We start from the raw sequence: 22,916 nt of genomic DNA, 5'->3' as shown, positions 1-22,916 counted from the left end.
TATTTTTATTTATTATATTCGATTCTCACACTCAAAAAAATGATGTTGCAACTTGAACAAAAATTTTCTAGGTGTAAAAAATTAACCGAAACAGATAAATTATTAGCAAATACTGTGATACTGTATATATTTTACACTTAATCAATTTAAATGACAGAGATAGAATTTATATTTGTACTATTAGTGTAATTTAGACAGACAATTTTTTTGTGATGTCTATCTTTAAGGCCTGTTGTCAAGGACAATTATATTTGTGATTAATATATGGCAATGGATCTAAATTTTCTACAAGTATTGCTAGAATATTGCTGCTATAAATTCTAAACGTGACAAACAATATTCTAACAGATACAAAAAGTAGCGATAAAGTTTAATTGAGACATCTAGAAATCCAGAAATCTATTTACATTAGCAAAATATTTTTTTGAATGCATCCTAAATCATGTCGTCCTTTACGATGTCTCGCGCGAGATTTATTCAGCAACTCTGTGCTTCTGCAACAAAACTGCGCACTTTTAAACTACATATTGCACTCCATTTGTCGCCTCTCCGCCCCCTCCGATCCCCTCGCGGGCACGCGTGAAATTCTTTTAAAGCGTAATCGTTCGTACGTTGACTCGGTGGAACGACTGCGTCGAGGGAAGCGTCCGATAAGTTAAGGAAGAATTTTCGTGTCTCTCTCGAGATGTTTTTTTTCCGACGCCTTACACTTATATATACATGTCTCTTCTGTATTTTTCCCGATGTTCTAAATTCAAGATTTCTCAAGTATACGAAATTTTGTTCGCACAGAACGCAAAATAGTGAATATATCTTGTGGAAAATTACATTTATTTTTTATCGCTATTCTTGTTATTATGATTATAAAATATTTACACTGAATGAGAAAAAAACATGACTTTTTTTTATCGCGCTACGTGTTGAGTAAAAAACGCTTTGGAGGATTGTACGCTCACGTGAAAGTAGTGAGTGATTGAAAACTTTCCCAGTTATTATTTGAAGCGTGATATCAAACGAAAATGAAATAAAAAAAACGCAGAGAATTTCGTAAAAATAATAAATCCTACAATTTTTATATCGAATACGCGGAATATCTAATTTCTATATTTTAATTTTATTTAATTTAATTTTTATTTGATTAAAGCTTAAATATAAAAATTCAGATAAATAGCGATTGCTAAATCAGAAAGCAGTGTGACTGGTATATTCAAGTTCATTAACAGGAACCTATCGACGCAGTAGAGGACGATGGTCTCTTCTTCATCTTCCTTGACCTTACACACGTTATGTTCACCGCGTGTGCATTCAGATTATCCGATTCATTCGTATTCCACGATCGGCGTTCAAGTGTAACGGAACACGCGGCGTACCGCGGTTTCCTGCACCGTTCCCTTATATGTCTTGGCACTCAAACGATCACCACTTATGGCCAATTGCACGGAAGCTAAAGTAGCATTAGTGTCATCCGACAAAAGCTCTATTCAACAGCGAAATTCTTCATGTGAAAAATAAAATTGGCTAAGGCATTTTAATAAAGACCTAATAAAAATCTACTCTAATATTAGCAGAAAATTATGATCTTATTTGACGTATTATATAATTAAATATCAGGACGTCTATTCGCTGGAAATCTAGAATTCTCACTTTTGTACGCGGAATTTTTATTTTGAAATTTTATTGGAATTCAAGGAATTTTTTTTTTTTAATTGTCTTTGATTATTCTTTTACAATATATTGTAAGCAATCGGCAATCTATCGATAAGTCAAGTTGAGAATTGTATGCTTAAAATATGTTATAAATATATATCTATCTTTGCACATATATGTTCAATGTCTTACCAAAATATTGAATATGTAGCACACATTATTTTTATTGTAATTTTTGTGACAGAGAAAGAAAAATGTTTATCTTACGAAAGCTATTCATAGCATTAATTTTTTTCAGTACATTTGCAAATCTAGCATTTGAAACTTGAAAGCTCTATATTTTTCTTTCAAGTGAATGAAAAGTATTATTAGAAAATATAAATAAAATAAAAAAACATATCTCAGAAAGTTGTATCCAAAAATCTTGAAAATCTTCCAAAATATCTCTTTCCATGGAATTTTGAACAAAAATATCTGGGAAATTAGGGATAATTTTCAAAGAATGTTTTTACAAGTTGAGTAGACATCCTGATTTTCAAATTAATTTTTTTAATGACGACGCATTTACTTACTTCAAATTAATCAATAACTTCTACTTACTTTTTCTTCTTATTGTTTGTCAAGAACATAAGAGTTACCGTCTCAATCTTTTCTTTTCTTTTTTTTTTTAATCTCGGAGCCATTTTGTACGTATCTTTAATGGGAATAATGGATTGCTCGTTGCTGTTCTTCGAATAACAGTCGTTGTTTAGAAACTTTGACCACTTCCGGTTCGGAAGTATAAGACGTTGCGGTAGCGGAAGCCGTTCGACCGTCCGTCGTCGACTGGCATTGCAATATCGATCGCTACTCTACAGCAGGGTGATTTTATCGCTTTACAGTGCTTTCGCGAATTTACGCGTTTCACGTACGAATAATGTTACGGTCAAAGTAATGTATGGAATTGCCCGATGTATTTATGAAGCACAATTTACCTTTTCCTAAAAACGTCACGAAATATAGAATGCGAAGAATGCTCGGTTCCTGCATATTCGCATTTGAATTGAATTGAAATCGGAAGGCGATGGAATGATGATCGAGTCGTATGCACATATTTCTTAAATTTATACATTCTCATATTTTCTTTATAATCTTATAAAGTTTCCAAGTTCTCAAGTTTATTAAAAATTAATTTCATTAAATTCTAGAAACGCGTAAAATAAGAATTAATGTAGCTAGAGTAGAATAATTAGAGCGGCTAGACTGTGCAGAGAGAGAAAGATCAATCTATGTATTTTATTATAAAAAAATCGTATATGGATATATTAGCTCTTTTAAAATGTAATTTTAAAAATATATAATACATATATGTAAGCTTTCGTAAGATAAACATTTTTCACTTGCATAACATTTTTCTTCCTCTGTCACAAAAATTACAATAAAAATAATATGTACTATTATTTTCATTGTAATTTTAAATTAATTAATTAAATTTAATATTATATATTTTGTTAAGATATTGAACATATATGTATGCCTAATACATTGTTTTAATTTTTTAATTTTTAAAAGTGTAAAATATATATACACAATATTTACACGTTTAAGAATTTAAAAATTTATTAGATATTATAAGGTATTATATTTTTAAAATTACATTTTCAAAAATCTAATATAATACGTTGTCAGTGATTTATGTCAGTGATATTAATATATATATATGTGAGTTATAATACATATGTAATAATATACATATATATGTAATAATATGCACTGAAAAAAATATTTTGCTAATGTAGATAGATTTCTAGATGTCTCAATTAAACTTTATCGCTACTTTTTGTATCTGTTAGAATATTGTTTGTCACATATAGAGTTTATAGCAGCAATATTCTAGCACTACTTCTAGAAAATTTAGATCCCATTGCCAAATATTAATCATAAATATAATTGTCCTTGACAATAGGCCATCACAGACAAATTTTTTCTTTAAATTGCACTAATAGTACAAATATAAATTCTGTCTGTCATTTAAATTCGAGTTATTTAAATAACTCGAAATATATATAATAAATAATTTGTATTGAATAACTCGAATTTAATTTATATTATACATATTTGACTCATTCACGCTTTAGTACCGCACCTTTACTATCTTTAATTTTTTTATGAGTCTTTTTATTAATTTATTAAATTGATTAAGTGGAAAATATATGCAGTATCACAGTATTTGCTAATAATTTATCTGTTTCAGTCAATCTTTTACACTTAGAAAATTTTTATTAAAGTTGCAAGATCATTTTTTTGAATATACGTTATAATATATATGTTTAAATATAAATATTTCAAATTAAAACAGTCTAAAATCGATGGAAATTGACGTCTAGTTTTTCTTTCTGTGCAGATTCAGACGAAACGCGAGCTGTTCTTCAAAGGCGATAGCACGGGAATAATCTCGTCGCCATCGGTGCCGTCGGTGCCGCCGCCACAGCCGCCGACGCAGACCCCCGGCTCTCAGGTGAACAACTCATCGTCGGTGACGAACGCCACGACGGTTGGCGGTTTAACGTCGCCGAATGCGGCGCCGGTGTATTCGAGCGGCGTCGTCGCAACGAAGCCGCGACTGCCGTCCGCGGTCTCGACGACGATCCCGAATGACCCCTCGGAGGACAGCAACAGGCGCGAATGCGGCCGGACCACCGTCTCCAGCGCCAAGGAGGACAGCAACAAAGAGAATCTGCACCATGCGCGACCCACACCACCCACCAAACCCAAGGAACTCGATGGTTACGTCGGCTTCGCGAATCTCCCCAACCAGGTGTATAGGAAAGCCGTGAAGAAGGGCTTCGAATTTACACTCATGGTCGTAGGTTGGTAACGTGATTTATGATGGCAATTATATAAGTGAAAATTTTCGCTAGACGCTTTTCGAGAAGACGCTATTTTTTTCTGTTTTATACAGGGTGTAAAATAATGATTTGCTAAGAATCCAGAGGAAAATGCAACGCGTGTGGAAAGTTGAAAAGTTTATTTAATACAAGCTTAGTGTCAGTAGTTAGTATGTCTTTTTTTTAGTCCCTCGTACAGTCTTTAATTTTTTTAAATTAAAAGTTTAGTAAATAAAATTTTGATAAATTTGGAAACAAAGTGTCGGTGTTAATCGTTTAACATTTCTTGGAGGTATGCAAGCAAACTTGCTCGAGAATATTTGTTGCCATCTCTTTTTTGAAGCATGAGAGTCTCGAATGCGTCCTTCAGAACTGACTCAGAATGTTCTGCCACATTCAAGTCAAGAAGTGTTAAGCCATGTAGAATTCAGCACTAATTTGTTTCAGAATTTATTAAGACTCTATTCCAAAAGATTAAAGGAGACTAGGAGATGGCATACTGACTGTTGACACATAAGCTTATGTTAAATAAAATTTTGGACTTTTTACACGCGTTGTATTTTTCTGTACCCCCCTAGTAAATGTTTATTTTCCACGCTCTGTATATTAGAATAGAAAGTAGACGTTTAATAAGAGAGACATTTAAATGATTGTTTATTTTATATTGGAAGATGACACTTTTGTGTTGATTGTATTCGCGTAGTTAAATTATTTTGATACGAATTGTCAAAATAATAATGCAATTGATGATCTTAATATAAATTTAAAAATAGAGAACTCGCGGAATAACGATGGATAAGGTATAATTATCTCTGCGCGGATGCTGATGCATTGACGTTGAGAAACGCGATCCCGGACATTGAAACGTTCATTATGCGGCAGCGGAAGAACAACGGCTGCCTGTCTCTCTTCAGAATCGCCCAGCCCGCGCAAAAGGACAAAGGGATCCGTTTCTTCGGCGGCAATGGCAATGGTATTCCCATTTCGTCCAGAGTATCATCTCGCGATGCAATCTCCCATCTGCCGAGCACGTGCTCCCCGAGTTCTCTCTCTCGTTCTTGGTTCTCCCTCGTTTGCCGGATCAAGGCTGTCGTCGAAGTTCAGCGGTTCTCACACTAGGACGTATCCCTGAGGCCCGCTTTCTCGGAGCACACGCGATCTTTCATCTCGCTCGGCGGATCCTTCTACCTGGCGTTATTTATGCAAATGAATAGTACTCCCCGTCACTCAGAAAGAGAAGAAGAACAGAGGGGATAATTTACGGCAATAACATGTCGCGTATAGTGACGTCGACGACTTTGCTGATTGAAATGAGCTATAAATCATTAATTGCAGCCTGCGTAATTCTGCCCTGCTCTTAGATTTATTATCACCTTGCAAGTTTCCTTAAGGGAACGAGATGTATAATTGAAGACTTTAACTTGTTCAATTATATTTCTCGCGATAAATGAATAATGAGATTCCTGTATACGTATAAAATGATACGGAATGATATACATATCGGAATAAAAAATATATATGCAACGATAATGCGAAAGAAATTTTCAGAATTCAGTCGGTGTACGGGTGGGGTGGGGGGGGGGGGGCAGAAGAGGCGTTAATAAAAATGCTGACTAAAATTGTCGACGTCCAGCCGACCGTCGTCTTGAACCGCGCACGCACACGCGGGTGTGAAAGAGTGTCATTGGGTCTGGGGAAATTTGAGAGCGCGGTTGCTACGTACGCGGGAAGAGGGAGCGGACTATTATTAGACCACGTATAAACGGAGCTGTTTCTCTGTAAATAGAGCAATTCAAGTTTTTACCCTTGGTTTAAAGGCGTAGGCGCGGTACTTCGCGTCTGGTTCAAGGTTTACGCGTTAAGAGGTCACGCTACTTCGTCAACATTTCATCTCGTTTCGGCCACCGTCTCCGAATTTATTTGACCGCCGAGAGAAATGTCGGACCGAAATGTCTGATCGTAAATACTCCGACTGAGATTAATGATCGCTGTCTCGATGCGGAACATTAATAGACGTGAAATTATTTCACCTTGAAGGGACTATGGTATTTCGGTGAATTGGCGTTTCGCCCAAAAATAGATTGTGAAAATTCTTCGTGGACTAAAGTATATATTCGTTGAAAAATTGTTTTTGATCGACATATTTTTATTATTAAAGCGTTCCGTTTCAATCGAAATATTTTTTTAGAATATCTCTGCAATTATTAAAACTTTATATTTCTATAATTGGTTGATTGAATCTTTTTGTGATTAAGATACCTTTTCCAGATGTTGTAGAACGCATCAGACTATAACAATTTCTGTTGAAAGAAAAATAATTTTTTTATTTACACTTTTTTTAAATTTTACTAATCAATTTTTATATCATAAAGAAAATTGTGAATGTTTTGATAATATTTGAGCATCAATTTCATTAACAATGATAAGAATAAACCATTAAACATTCAAGTTAAATCGCAAATAACAATAATAATAAATAAACAAGACAGTTTATTGTCTGAATGCGTCTCAAATTCAATTTTCTGAAATTGTGTTTATCTATTGAAGAATATCTATCTATTATCTATCTATCTAATATTTATTTATTTAGAAAATAAATAGAAATTGTATTGATCTCTTATACACAGAAGAACATGGAGTCTGAAATGTTTTATTAAATTTTTATAGGGGAATCAGGACTCGGTAAATCGACTTTGATCAACTCCATGTTCCTGGCGGATATATACAGCGCCGAGTATCCCGGACCCAGCCTCAGGATAAAGAAGACGGTCGCCGTGGAAACCAGTAAAGTGCTATTGAAGGAGAACGGCGTCAATCTTACTCTCACGGTTGTCGATACTCCAGGTTTCGGTGATGCTGTCGACAACAGTAATTGGTATCTATAACATCAATAAATTCACCAAAAATTATAGTCAAGCTTCTTCAAAGTTTCGCATGACTCTAACGTTTACTCTATAACACCTTTCGTCTTTGTCCTGCAGTTGGGTGCCAGTAATCGACTACATCGAATCGAAATACGAGGAATTTCTCAACGCGGAATCGCGCGTGACGAGACGACAGATCCCGGATAGCCGAGTGCACTGCTGCCTCTATTTCGTCGCGCCCTCCGGCCATGGATTGAAGCCACTCGACGTGGAGTTTATGCAGCGCCTCCACGACAAAGTCAACATCATACCGGTTATCGCCAAGGCGGATACTATGACGCCGGATGAGTGCGCACACTTCAAAAAACAGGTACGAGACACATTCGAATTTTCAAGAAAAAGAGAAAACAAAATACTTGTCACTTTCCCGGAATAAAAGACTAAAAGCGAGAACCAAACACTAAACTTAAAAAGTCATTTTAAATCCTTTAAATTTTCTCTCTATACAAAATTATGATAAAATATATTTGAATAGTTAAATAATTGTTTTTTCTTAACATATATTTATTATTTTTTCTTCTCAAGAAATTAATTATTATTTTGACCTATTTTTCTAGATTTTGAATGAGATTGCGCAACACAAGATAAAGATCTACGAGTTCCCTGAGATCGAGGAGGAGGAGGACAACAAACTTCACAAGTTATTAAGGGACAGAGTGCCATTTGCTGTCGTGGGAGCGAATGCCATTGTCGAACATGATGGCAAGAAAGTGCGGGGCAGAAAATATCCCTGGGGAGTTGCGGAAGGTATGTACGAGTTCATGATACATTTTATCGATTGATTTTCGAGTCGGAACAATCTAGTAAACTTGTTTGTTGTTAAATTAACATTTAGCTAGTAACTGTATAATTGAATTAAGCTTAATTTTTTTACATTTTGAAATTGCGATTTAAATTTTTTAAACTATTCTTTATCCTATTTCTTTAAATATCTGCTTATACATATGCATAAAAATACTTGTTTGTATACATTTGTTGCATTTATGCCGTTCATATTATTGTTAAAGTAAGTAGCATCTGGAATATTAGATAAATAAGAATCTAGAGAAGCATCGTTTATTCCGCATCTGATGTTTACAATCGATTTATAATATTTTTTTTCTCTCTATATAGTCGAAAACCTGGAACACTGCGACTTTATAGCGCTCCGAAATATGGTAGTAAGGACGCACGTGCAGGACTTGAAAGATGTAACGAATAACGTGCACTATGAGAACTTCCGGTGTCGCACATTGGCTGGTTTAGGTGTAGACGGCAAACCGACAAAGGCCTCCAATAAGTAAGTAAATTCGTGCCGCGTAATTCGCGATTTTTTTTTTGCGATTTCTCGTATGTGAACGAAAGCATAACTAGAGCAGAATTTTGTCGAGAAGTAGATGTATTTTTATTCTGCCGAAATAGACAAACGGGCGTCACGGTTTTTTTTTTTTCTCAACAAATCGATTGGCAAGGTTTAAGTAAAATAGACCGATACAGAAATGAAATAGATAAGAGAAAAATGTGCAAAGTTATAAAATTCTGTCAATCTTAAGCCGTAAACTTGCAATCGTCACAAAGTTGAGTCCCAAAAAATGCTGACCCAAAAAACATACGTGTTCTAATACACTTCTTGACAGTTATTTAGCTTCATACTATATGTATATATAATGCGGTCCAATTTATTAATTCACCTGCCCCCAATGGTGCATTATTAATATTATTGCCGGATGCGATAAATATGACGGAACGACTGCGCTCATCTTTTTTAGTCAGGCACTAACCACGCCATTTACGACGCTCGCTTTTTCTATTCGAGCAGGGTTGTTTGTTACGTTGAGTTTGATTTGAGCACGCAGTGTGTCTCGGCGAGCACTCGACTGTGTTATGCGTGATGAGATGATGGTTTATTTCGAGCATTAGTATCACACCAATAACGACGCCTGCGAGTCGATTGCGAGTATATTGTCCGAATCACATGCTTGTACCACGCGGTGTGTGTTTCTGTTTCTTCCGTTACTTTCATTTTGAAGAATTCAGAGAAAGGTTGTGCATGCAAACTATCGGAATGATTCCGAAGTGGACCCTCCTCTCGCGTTCGAATTATCCCTTGCCATATCTCGAGCGCGAGGGAGATCTGTGTCCGTAGTAGACTAGACACGAGAACGCTGCCGAGGGAAGGTCCCCCCCCCTCCCCCCTCCCCCACCTTGAGGGAGAGACGCGCCAACCAACCCCTCGACAGCGTGTCGCCCGTGCGAATTTTAATGGTGAATTTCTTATTGGTCAGTTTGTGCCCTCCAGGAGTGATGAACAGTTTCATGATGGTGTGGTAAGTCCTTTAATAAGGCTCAAACGGATATACTATGGTTTTGTGTGCACAAGCCTTGTCGAGTTTCGAGACATTCTCGAAATCTCCGCGATTCAAGAGGACTCACTGTGCGATTATATCGTTAAGTAGTCGAGAACGTTGTTAGAGAAAACTTTTGAACAAGATATCGTCCATCTTAAATCTATGATCAATCATGGATTTTGATAGATTTTTTTTTTAAAAGGACGTATACGATTAAATTAAAAGAAATTTGAATTAAGATGTATAGATTAGATTATTTTTTTTTTTTTTTTTAATTCTGATTACTTTAAGATAATTACTTTTTTTTTTTTTTTTTTTTTTTTTTTAATCATCTCCCCTCGACTACAGAATGTTTGCGGTTTTTTTAATTACAAAGTTGAATTGCACGTTCTTATTTAATTTATATTTTAAGATTGGTAAGCATTAAGCTTCATCTGACACAGTGAGCCCTCTGAAGAAATAACCAACGCAAATTATTGTATGCTCTTTAGAAAGAAAACAACTGATAAACTAGATTTTCCACATTGAATTTGTAACACGATTTAGATTTGCTTGCCGCCTTTACTTTTACTTTTGCATTAATATTTAGCAACGATGTAATAATAGTTTCCCTTAGAGAAGAATCATATATAGTTACGATTTTCATGATATCTGTTATGGCTTTATAGATCTTTTACCTTAATCTTTTATACAAGAGTCCTGATTTGTGTCGCGCATAAATAAGAAAAAAATGTAATAAGATGAAAGAATCGGTGCAGCGGTGATTGAAAAGCGTTTAAAAAATTAAATAAAATTATTTTTGTATAATTTTTATATTATTTTTGTATTATTTACATCAACTATAATTAAATATGATAAATAAAAGTAATGGAAATAATATTCTTGCTACACGTGTGTGTTGCATAAAGTTGCAAATTTGCGGAATGTAATTGTTTCTCGTGGATTTAGAGCAATATTCTAATTGCGACGATAACAATCCGATTTAATAATGATGAAAACCAATTATTGAGTTGTAATTTGCGTATCATCGGTTCGATGCAAATCCGGGCTCCAGAGCATTTATTCCTTAACTGATTGTGGTCTCGCAGGAACTTATCGGCGATAAATCATCTACTTCATTTTATCATTAATGAGAGAAATAATTTTCTGCTATTTTTTTTCCAAAGTATTCGTCGACTTTTCCACGATGATGTCATATCAGTTAAGAATTAATGTGGTTTATACTGTTATCTCTTTGCAGCATACTATGTATAGTAATTATTCCTAACAAACCCGGAAAAATCAGCTCAGTATCATATTAATATATTTAATAATTATCTTCATATTGATTTTATCTATGCTATGTCAAATCCACGTTTTAGTTGAACGTATATAATTATTATCTTTCTTGAATAACCTCTTGAAACTTAAAGGCTAATTAAATCTTAGAGATCCTGCTGCGAAGAGCTAATGAAATTTTATAAGTGTGTAGTAGTGCGCTAATTAACAATTAGATAAGTTTCTAAGATTAAATGTCATACGCGTCACCCCGTATTTGTATTCCCAACGGTATGATATCTCCTATTGACCCGATAACGTGTACATTATAGTTTGGATCTGTTCGATTCTTTTTTAGGAACCCATTGGCGCAGTTGGAAGAAGAGAAGCGTGAACATGATAACAAAATGAAGAAGATGGAGACGGAGATGGAGCAAGTCTTCGAGATGAAAGTGCGCGAGAAGAGACAGAAGCTGAAGGATTCCGAAGCGGATGTAAGCCGTTGTCACGTTTATGTCGTTTCGTAATCGCAAGCCCAAGATTTTTCGAAACTCAAACTATTTTATTAAGTATCTATTCCGTCGAATATTTCATCAAAAAGAAGAAAAGAATTTAGAATAGATTGAAAGGATAGTCCGTGCATCATCATACACTCAAAAAAATGATCTTGCAACTGGAACAAAAATTTTCTAGGTGTCAAAATTAACTGAAACAGATAAATTATTAGCAAATACTGTGATACTTCATATATTTTGCACTTAATCGATTTAAATGACAGAGACAGAATTTATATCCGTACTATTAGTGTAATTTAGACAGAAAATTTGTCTGCGATGCCTATTTTTAGGTCTATTGTCAAGGACAATTATATTTGTGATTAATATTTAGCAATGAGATCTTTTCTAGAAGTATTGCTAGAATATTGCTGCTAGAAATTCTATACGTGATAAACAATATTCTAACAGATTCAAAAAGTAGCGATAAAGTTTAATTGAGACATCTAGAAATCTCTCTACATTAGCAAAATATTTTTTTGATTGTACAAGTTCGAGTCTACGCGAAATTATTTTGATCGGGTTAAATCTTTTTTATAATTTTTGAAATGAAATGTAAAGAAGTTCGATGTATCGATACTAAGGTACATATGAAAAATCTACAAATAGTTACAGAGAAGGCACGAGCAAATGCGACGTTCGTTGGAGCAGCAAGTGCGAGAACTGGAGGAGAAAAGACGGGCGTTCGAGTCAGACAAGACCGCGTGGGAGCAACAGACCGGTCACAGTATTGAAGAACTACGTCGACGTAGTTTGGAAGCGAATTCGAAAGAGTAAGTAATCTTTATCGATAAAGGAACGAGAAAAGGAAAGAAACCGAGAGATATTGCGATTGATCATTGTGTTTACGTTGTTGCAACTCTCATACGTTTATTTTTCCGTTGTGTCTTCAAAAGAATATATATATATCTCGTTGTTTTTCGCACGATTTTTTTTTATTTTTATTTATTTATTGATTTATTTATTTTTTAGACAAATATTATTTATTCAGCTTTATATCTTTTGCCTTTATTTTTTTAGTAAGAGCTAAAATTCTAACACGAACGAATATTAATGAAATAGTTGTATATCGCTTTTAAAGCTTAGCGCTGGTGATTTAGTATGGTTTTTGGAGTTGTTTGTATATTAGGCGCGAAAAAGCACTCGAATCGCAATTAGAATCAGCTTCATAGCTTTTTTGTACACTGTATTCCGTCATCTACCGTATCTTCTTCCGGCTGTATGAGAGCATTTATCGAAACACAGATTCGAGTGAAATTTTTATATCATAAAAATACCATCTCTCTCAAGACTGTTTAATTTGACAATTATATATAAAATTAGATGAATTGAGACATAAAATAACGGTGATATTTCGCTCACTTTGTGTCTTTAAATGGATTTAAAGTAATTTCAATTTTTCTTGCAAACTTGTTAAATTAAGATAAAATTTTTATAGAAAAAAATTCATACAGTAAAGTGATAGAAGAGTACGATAGTAAGTGTGCACTGTACGTTTGCGGGCCACGTTCTCGCTGTAGTGTTTCTTAATCGCTAATTCGTGTTTGAATATTTTAATGTTTGCAATTTTTAATAATTGTTGTTTGCACCGCAATAATATTTTTTTTATTCACGCTTTTATATTTACGATCCTTTACATCACGATCATTTCACGTAGCCTGCACTAATAACAAAATAATCGGCTCGATTTTTATAAGATTATTATCGCGATATCGAATTTTCGTAATTCATAATTTCTATCCACGCGATCCTATTGTCCGCACATGTACATATCGTGACTTCCATATATGATATATAGTCATTTTGCATTTAACGCTGAATCAGTTGGCTGTCTAATTTCAACTCGCAAAAAAATTATTATAAAAATTATAAAAATTTGCAATATATTAAATTTATTATTATAGAGTTTCTTATTTGTCAACTTTGAAAACACCTCCAAAAACACAAAGATATTCTAAGGGATGCCTTTTAGATCCTCGTGTTGTTTTTATCGAGATTTCACAGACACATTCAGCGTTAAGCGCAACGTGAGGATGCACCGCCGACGTTGCGTTGCATCGCTTCTCACGGAAGATCAAAGAGAGAGAGAGAGAAAGAGAGAGAGAGAGATATGGGAAGCTCGCTTGTGCAAGGAACGTCGGCGGTTCTCCAGGATTTAATGTACACTTATTGATCCAACCGCGTGTGTACGCAAGATCGCGTGCGCGATATTTTTATTACGTTCGATTGCTTGCGTTCGGATTTGCAAAAGAAAAGAAAAGAAAAAGAGTAAGAGAAAGAAACCCTTGGTTTGTTTGTCTCTCTTGTGTGTATACCATATCGGGGTGTCCTGATCTAGGACGGGATCGATGTCCTCCGAGGGATCTGGCGGCGGCGGGGGTACGTTGAGGGGTTCCCGAGGGATAAGCAGCCTCCTTCGCCGTCACACGAGTTTCAAATCACCTCAAGACAGCCCCGCACAGATACAGCTTGTCATACAGCATCCTGAGCATCCCTAGTAACGACCGAATCTCTCCCAGAAACCGCTCTCGAATGCGCTTGCGAGACTCGCTTTCAGAATCTGTCGCGACTCCTCTTCCCGCGCTCAACCCTTATCCGGTGTTGCAATTATTATTATTAGGTTTTTTTTTTGTTTCCTTTGTAAGTGATAAAATTACTCGATAAAGATCTCGTCGGATCTGCAAGAAGAAAAATCGTAATATTTTAGTCTATAGTCTCGAAGGCAATCAAAATGGTAGTTTAGAGAAAATCAGATAAGTCTCAAAAAATAGAAATATAAATCGATACAAACATATGCGACTTCCCACGATTGCCCGAATAAGGGTTGAGAAATTAAGTTTTGTCAGACCTGGGAAGAGTAAGTACCGTCTATCTAAACGATGTTAATACGTCAACTACGTTACTTTAAAATTAATATTTGTCTCATCAACGATAGAGATAGAAGTCTGAAGGGTAAAAAAAAAAAAAAAAAAAAAAAAAGCGCACTCCAATATGTTACCAAAGGGCAGTTTTATTTGTATTTCTCGTTCAGAACTACAAATTTGCATAGTAGATTGCACGAAACCCACCGAATCAATTATTTTAGCGGGCGCGTAACAATTTTTACATTTAAAATAACGAAACCTGATCAAATTGATCCTAAACGTCCACGTTACATCGGTGCCGAGAATCAAATGCGTGATAGGCGGCACTTACTCATCCCGACACGCGTGTGCGTACGCTTGTTCGGCACATATCCAAAGCGACTATATATATATATATATTTCTAACTAAAACCACGCATTTATCGTACAGATATCGCGCGATTTCGTAAACCAATTAATCCGGCAAATCTGTTTGTTATTTTATACTCGATCGTTTCTCGCGTTCATTTCGCGCTTTCACATGATAACCTTTAGTGTAATGATAGCCAACATTGTTAAAATACTGCGACATATGCTCAATAAGAATCAAAGCCGAGGAAGATAGAGAAGAAAAAATAGGGGAATCGATGAGACAGCTGTATAAGTCGGACAAAGTTGAGATTGCGAATATTTTTTTATCCTTACTATCATTGTTTAAGCAACCGTTTGTCTTGAGTTACACTCGAGACCTGGAGTATCGCTTTAATTATTATTTAGAAATTAATAACAAGAAAATTGCAATTAATCCGACGCGATCCTTGCTTTTAACGGAGATTTAAATCTCTTGTCAGGTGATGTTTGATTAAAAGCGACTCGATTGAAGAAAAGAAATTGTTCCGCAAGTCCGGACGACTTTGATGTCAAAATTAAAAAGCTTCGGTTTCTAACGCTCGTCTCGCCGAGATAAATTCTATCTCGATTTTGTCCCACGATGATATACGTTTTAGTCGATTATCCCCGGGATATTTTAATCCAGGACATCCCATTTTAATGAGCGCGCAAATTCCTTCGCTGCAAATTTACGTGTCTCGCGACAAAGTTATATATTTCAAGCGCAATTCTCAAAGCACGCTTGTTTATCCGTACATTCGCGATTATCGTACATTTTCTTCACGCCGTAACGTGTCCATTAGGTACAAAACAAACTCGTGGAATTTCACGTTACGGTAAATTACATAATATCGGTAACATCCGTAGAGATAGAACACGATGAATTATACTAAGCGTATATTTAGCGATATGTACATTTTGCAATGTATTTTTGGCACGGACTTTGATAAACTTTTAGATTACATGTAACGGGGGCGTAAAAAGACATAGAATTATTCTCACGTAGCGGCGACGTTTTTTTTTTTTTTTTTTTTTTTTGTATACTCGCCCAGGATATACATTTTACATACAAATAACACACACACACACCAACATAAATACATACATACGCACACTTCGATCCTTTACCGCATCGCGTGCCATAATTTACCCCCGCTTCCTTCCATCGATGATACATTGTAAGTCTATAATTGACATTAATTAGACTCATTTTTTTCAACTATGTTTTCGTATCGATTTAAAGTCCGTTTGTGACGTTGTTAACGTTTTCCGTGCGTTGGTGTTAGCGAGAACGCTTTATCATTTTCTGTCGGGCAAATCTGTACGCATTTCTGTGTGCCGTTCTTTATTTTACCTCGTATTTGTCTCACAAAATGTCAGAGGTAAGCCTCATCTCGTCACCAAGAACGCATAGTGAAAATATACAGGTAATTGCGTAAGAAGAGCTCTATAAAAAGTTCCTCTTTTTTTTTTTTTTTTAATATATTTTACATTTTTTTTCGTTGAGAAAAATTCGCGAGAAAATTTGTAACGATACAAGTTTGTTCCTATCTCGCTCGTCATAATAAATAACGCTTGTAATAGTTGTGTGGTAAAGGATCGAATCATTTTTTTTTTTTTTTTTTTTTTTTTTAATATTTCGAATATGGCCACTTTGTATACAAGTTGGGCGCGATCTGTCAAATCAAGCCAGTTTGTAAAACTCTGAGCAAGCTGTCGATCTTATCCCCCTGTTCGACTCGCGCATTCGTTTCTTTTTATTCTACTGCTTGATAACTGATAGAAATCAGTATTCATCGTCAAATTGCTCGCATGATCCACCCGATTTCATTCCGATGAGAGAGATTTCCCCGAATTTTACGGAGGATTAAAACAAAGAAAAATAATAGAGACAGCTTGGTAGAGGATATATAACCGCCTATTACTAATTATTACTCACAAACAAATGATTATACATTGTTAATTTCATGATTGATAATCTTTTTTTTCGCAAATAAACGCAATGCTTACCTAAAACAATTACTAACTTACCTCACTGCGATTTTTTTGTAGCTTATCTTCGTATTTAAAGCGTTCGCGACGAGGGGAAAGATAATTATGTCGCGGGAGGGAAGGCTCTGAAAAAGAAAATCAAACGCATAAATATGTCATTAAAATGTAAAAGCCCGCAAAAAATGGACATAGTTTTGCCTCGTCGCTTTTTATTGTTTGTTAAATATAATGTTTTACGTTGTTTTCGTCGTCGCATATTGTCACTTTTAAAGCTGCTTTTCATAATTCTAATTGTCAGCCTCTCATTTAACAAATTCTTGGAAACGTTTGTAAAATTGCTCCGAGGATCGAATTAAACTTTTAAAATAACTGATATGAATAATCGCTTGTGATAAACGTTATCAAGTAGATTTATGATTACGCATTTTCTTCTTTTCTATTTTTTTTTTCCGCGTTAACGTAGGTGTGTTCTCGTTAAAATGCCGATATGCTGACGTGCGTCGTCGATATGCATATGTATCTGTAATATTGCATAAATGTTGAAAAGTGCAAATATCTTAAAGTATACAGGTAATTTTACATCTACGAAAAAAAAAATTAATGTTTTATCCACTGCTGACGTAATATAAAGATTGTAAAAAATATAAGCGCATAATTCTGGTGACACACGTGATATTAGCATGTTGCTCTTTGGTCGCGTGTGTAATGGATGGGTTCGAAGCATGGTTTTCGCATGGATAGATTTTGTACTCGCAAGAAGATTATTTTGCATAAGATACATTAGATTTTTTTATCCAGCTGTTTTTCTAAAAATAGAGATATGCGTAAATAGATTAAAAAAAAGTCTTGGGTGTTTACAAGAGACCTCGGGTAGTATCTCGCGTCAGTCAAGTATGTATTTATTTATTTTATACTGTATATGCATTTTACATCTATTTTTATTACAATGTTATTATAATTTAAATTACTATTAACTAATCTTACGTAATGTAACTTTGACATCGTAAACGAAGCTGATAATCAAAGGTAAAGAGCGAAAATTTTAACAAAGATCCGCTCCGCACTTCAACAGGATCATTTCCGTTCGTTATCATCTTTTCGTCGTCAAACACCCGGTATAATTTACTGACACGCGATGTGCAACTCGGATATAAACGTTCGATGATTCTCGGATGATCTCTCATTATTAGCGACGCAAGCGATAGTTCGGGTGCTTGATATGGAAATTCTCCTTTCAGGACTGTCGACGGTAAAGATAAGAAGAGCAAGAAGAAGGGCCTCTTTTAATCGATCTATAAATGAAAGAGAGAAAGGGAGCGGGCAGGACCGAGACCCGGTCGTACTTCCGGCAACGATGAAAATGATCGAACTGATGACGATTTAGGTAGATCCGATCAGCGATAAACTCGATTCGCGCGAGATATAGATCGATAAGGGTCGGCTATTTTGCAAAAGTCTGGTGTTACTCGTCATCGGTGTTTAACGGACACTAAAATCGGAAGAATAGCTGTCGGCTGAATTTGCAAGGGACTTGCCTGTGCAAGAGGCTTGGATCTGTGGATTTAAAAATCAGAGCTCGTAAAACTAGGATTTCGCGAAGACGAGAAATGGTTCCCGATTCAACAAGGATTGGCCAATCTACTTAGAATTTCGAAGCCGACATTCTGTGAAATCGAGAAAGTCTACTAAAAAGTCTACTTTTATCCAAGGATCTACGAAAGCAGCGTCTTCAGCGTTTCGAGAGATATCCAGAATAAGAAGTTTATATAAGAAGAAAAATTTCGATGATTGAAGAAGAATGTCTGAAGCAAATTCCTGTAGAGAGTCATTAACCTGCGGAACTTGAAGACCCACGATGCCAGTTTCTGTTCATACAAAAATTTGCCGATCCAAGAATTCTAAATGCAAATTTGACTGATCACCGATCAGCTGTGCGCACTATATAATATTAAATATCCAGAGGAGATATTCTCGTCGAGGAAGATGATGCTGGAGTGTACTTAGATTTACACAGGATGTCCTGCATCGGCGAGATGTCTATTTCATTTCGTTGTTCGTAGTATATACTTCGTGGAAATCTACGGACAAAAAAAAAAGAGAAAGGGAAAGAACGTTCTCCACGACGAAAAGGTGTGTCTGCCTATGCTTTTTCGCGCTTCCCACTAGTATTCAAGAAGAAAATAGAGAAAGAGCGTGTGTGTATGTGTGCGCATGTGTGTACGTGTTTGAAGGAAAGAGAATAATAAAAAGGATGTATAATCCTCCTTTCACGCTCATTGGTGTTCATTCGCGATCATCATTTGCTTACAACTGTACAAAAGGAAAAAAAAAAAATCATGTAGACGTAGATCTTTCGGAGAACGTAACTTTCGTACTTTCCTCAGCGTGAGTGTCCTTAGCTCCGTTTAAACCTATGTATCTTTCTGCGTAACACGAGAACGTCATGTTCGCCGTCCTCCGTCAATCGCGATTACATTGTGCGTCAGTGTGCGACCGGATAGAGTTTATGGACAACTCGTCATATCAATATCTTGAAAGCAATTGACCTTTTCATATCTTGAAATAGAAATGAGAACACTACGCACGAATGCATCCTTCTTCGAAATGATTAAATCGGTCTCTCTGATCTGTAAATATCAATTAATTACTAATTTCAATTATTATCATCATGTGATTAATATTTTGATTATTTTGACGATTTTAGATTATTTAGTCTATGTGATAATTTACCACAATCATGATAAAATTATAATTTAATTTGATATATGATATAAAATCAAAGAATGTTCTAGATTTTATTATGTCTTTATATTCTATCATTTTTCTTTCGTTTTAAGTATCAAGCAAAAATCTGAAAGTTTTTTCGCGTTCAATAACAAATAAAACATCCACAGATAACATTCTCTTGAATTGATTTTCAATAATCTTTAATAGAATTTTAATTTAAAAGGTAGAAATATATGGAAATTTGAGTGGTTGAAAAATTATGACGTTTGCTTAAATATTGACTAGGTAAAAATTTACTGTAAATTAAACAATTTCAAATAGAGATTAAGAAAAATTGGCTTCTTAAGACAAATCATTGAGATAAAAATATCGTACTTTTGTAACTTTATATGAAATTATACAATTATAGGTCACGTTGATTTTCGATTCTCGCGTTCTTAACTCAATTCAATCTCTCGATTTTGAATACGGTAGTAAAATACGAGGAAGGAAGAGTGTGATATTCGCCCGACTAGCACAATAATGTCGCAGAGGGAGGCTGAACATGATATTGCACAAAGCAGCGGCCATATATTATATACATATAAATATATATATTTATGTATAAATCTCTAGCGAGAGAAAACGTAAGCGTAAGTCTAATTCATGTATATGTACGCGTAAAACGCCGCGACAAACGCGACGAATCGATTATATATGATAAGAACGGATCACTGTATAAATATAGTAATTCTAGGTGTGTTATAGATACCATGATTCGAGACAGTGCGTCCTCTCCTTTTTTCTATGTTTAAATCAAACGAAAATGAAAAATATTACTCGGAGCTCGGTTTTTTACCGCGTTTAAAGATCACTACAGCGTAAAATTAATTCTGAGTTCCTCATTATAAGCGCCGAGGTATTTCCGGAACAGTGCTTTCTGTATGATTGTACGTACGCGAAAAACACTACTTCCGTCTCTGATGAAAAATCGTTGACGGGATGAAAGAAAATTATTACAATCGTGGCCAAATTTTTCTTTTCTTTTCAGAGAGTTTTAATTTTCGTACAATAACATTGTATTAAAGAAGTAAAAGATTAAACAAATATATATGTGTATGAATTTAAATTACGATACTTTTTGAGGTTTCCATTTACTACGATAAAATAAGTGATGTACGATAATAAATGATTGTAATCAAAATACAGCCTCAAATTTACATATTCGGAGACGCGCGCTGTCTAGAATTTGTTCACATCGATATGTTTAGGAGCTAAGTTATAAATTAAGTTACTTCTGTGCCAAGACGAGCGAGGGAATGAGAATTTTTTAACACTGTAGCGAGCGGTCTCTTCCGTCACCGCGAGGTGAAGCACACGAGGTATTCTTCAGCGGGAAGACTTCAACGCGTTTGAAGGGTTCAAGGGATCACAATGCTCGCATTTAACCCTCCGACGGGTATTTCCAAATGTATTCGAGTTTGTTTTATTAATAGCCAGACGTTGGGTCTGGCGAATTCGCCTATTTTGATGTCACGTAATTTATTCCATTATTCGATCTCATGGAAAAGAGATTTGTTCCTTTTTAATTGTACTCTTTCTAGAGATTTCTGTCTCTCCTTGTGAAATGTTGTGAATTCATCTCGCGTTAAATACAGAAAGTAGAACAGAAGAAGAAATGGCTAAAAGGAACAGATCTCGAAGAAACGCAGAGGCCAGTAAAAATTGTCATTTGACGATTACCTATCTCTATTAATTTCTACCCAAGTATGATTTTATTTTATTTTGCACATTTCCCCCCCCCCTCCCCCCGTTTTCTTCATCTCACGGGGATGAAAAACGCGCGCGTGCGTTACATTCCTATTTTCTACGCATTTTTCTAAAATAGGCTCGCCAATTCGAGATATGGCCAATTGATCTCTCGATGGTATAAGTATCGAATGATCGAAAGTAAGAAAGGCGAGACGGAGCCACATTTATAATGAGAATACAAGGAGATCCAGGGCTGTAGATATCCAGGAATCGAAGAAAGGCATTCTTTAAATATGATTTATTTAAAAAGTAATTTACGAATATATCAAATGTACTTTTAACAAAATTATTAAAATTTTTCAGCTCGAAATTTTGTATTCTAATGATTGTGATGTTGAACATCGATATTAATCAATTATAGTGATTAACATTGTTTCAATTTATTTCACGAATATAAATTGAGCGACGAAATTTTCCTGGAATCTAGAATGCTTTTGGAATTGCTTCGCACGCTTTGTGCGCGAATCGAGGCAGTCGATTGTACTTAATTATCGCGCGATAATCCTGATCGTTCCGCCTTTGCAGCCGAAGATGATATCGAGCCGGAACGAAGGATGTTACTTAGGGCCATATCTGAAGGCCAGATGGCCAAGCGATGTTATCGATAATTACATATATTTCTTAACGATGCTTGTAACGCGGTTACTCATAGAATTATTGTAAAATGACTACTTTGTACGCGATAATTGATGTGATTACGTTAGTTCCGAAAATGAAAGACGAAAAGAAAGAAAGAGAGAGAGAGAGAGGGGAACGATGAGAAGGAGTGAGAAAGAGAGAAAGAGGCTGGCGCGCGCGAGGAAATAGATAAACAAAATAAATTATATATTTTGCCGTGCCAGATGAAAACGAAAGCTGCCGCCGCTAATTGTAGATGTAATAATGACTCACTATTGTATCGCGACAAACACTTTAGAAAGAGTATGTATCCAGTAAATTATATATAAAACCATAACAAAAAAAAAAAGAAAACGTCGAGTGATTCCACGTGTCTGTTTCGCTCTTCCATTCGAGTCTACTCCTCCTTAATTTCACGCAGCCGGACGATAATTTGACAATCAATCTTTATGGAAGAGTCAAGATCTTTTTTTTTAGAACTTTGAGCCTTCCTGCCGCAGTAAACGCGAAGAAGACACTCGCCGATACAAGATAAAAATCTCCAACCATTGTAAGTAATTGTTAAATACGTGTCTGTCATTGCGAGCAAAGTCCAATAGATTGAACTCTGTGCCTCTTATTCAATAAAGCAATTTTATGCCTACATAAAAATACATAATAACAGTGGCACGTTCTGCGAATAATTTGTCGCTCGATATTTTCGCCGGTAAAAGTATTATCTATAATACTTAATTGTTCAAATTATATTACCTTTTAATTTTAAACATGAATATATACAATTAAAAGTAAGAGTACTTATATATATTGTCAATCGCGACAAATAGTTTAAAACTGTATATTTTTTTATAATTTCGTTATTGATATACATATAATCTTATAACGCAAAGTTATAATAAAAGTAATAAAAAAAAATATTAATAAGGAAGATAGCAATTAATCGACCAAACTGGCAAATATGCTTGTAAGATTTTATTCGGTG

General features: G+C 35.1%; 1 protein-coding gene across 8 annotated transcripts in view; it reads left to right on the top strand.

Moving 5' to 3' along the window:
- The window catches only part of Pnut (septin 7-like protein pnut), a 40,214-nt gene extending 18,159 nt beyond the window's left edge, over positions 1–22,055 (top strand). For 5 of the 8 annotated variants that reach the window (XM_072892350.1, XM_072892352.1, XM_072892351.1 and 2 more), the window contains 9 exons: positions 4,031–4,496; positions 7,182–7,389; positions 7,496–7,748; positions 7,996–8,185; positions 8,552–8,717; positions 9,703–9,744; positions 11,381–11,516; positions 12,186–12,349; positions 13,915–16,828. In XM_072892350.1, the coding sequence (XP_072748451.1) occupies positions 4,031–4,496; positions 7,182–7,389; positions 7,496–7,748; positions 7,996–8,185; positions 8,552–8,717; positions 9,703–9,744; positions 11,381–11,516; positions 12,186–12,349; positions 13,915–14,074 (1,785 nt within the window). In that variant the 3' untranslated portion in view covers positions 14,075–16,828. Of the gene's footprint in view, positions 1–4,030; positions 4,497–7,181; positions 7,390–7,495; positions 7,749–7,995; positions 8,186–8,551; positions 8,718–9,702; positions 9,745–11,380; positions 11,517–12,185; positions 12,350–13,914; positions 16,829–18,039 lie in introns of those variants that run through there. The other 3 variants (XM_072892348.1, XM_072892349.1, XM_072892347.1) reach the window with 3 other exon arrangements.
- The last annotated feature ends 861 nt before the right edge of the window (positions 22,056–22,916 follow it).

This window comes from Anoplolepis gracilipes, chromosome 5 (assembly GCF_047496725.1).
Source record: "Anoplolepis gracilipes chromosome 5, ASM4749672v1, whole genome shotgun sequence".
Classification (NCBI taxonomy): domain Eukaryota; kingdom Metazoa; phylum Arthropoda; class Insecta; order Hymenoptera; family Formicidae; genus Anoplolepis; species Anoplolepis gracilipes.
Note: the sequence above shows the minus strand (reverse complement) of the source record. Positions and strands in the feature narration are given on the sequence as shown.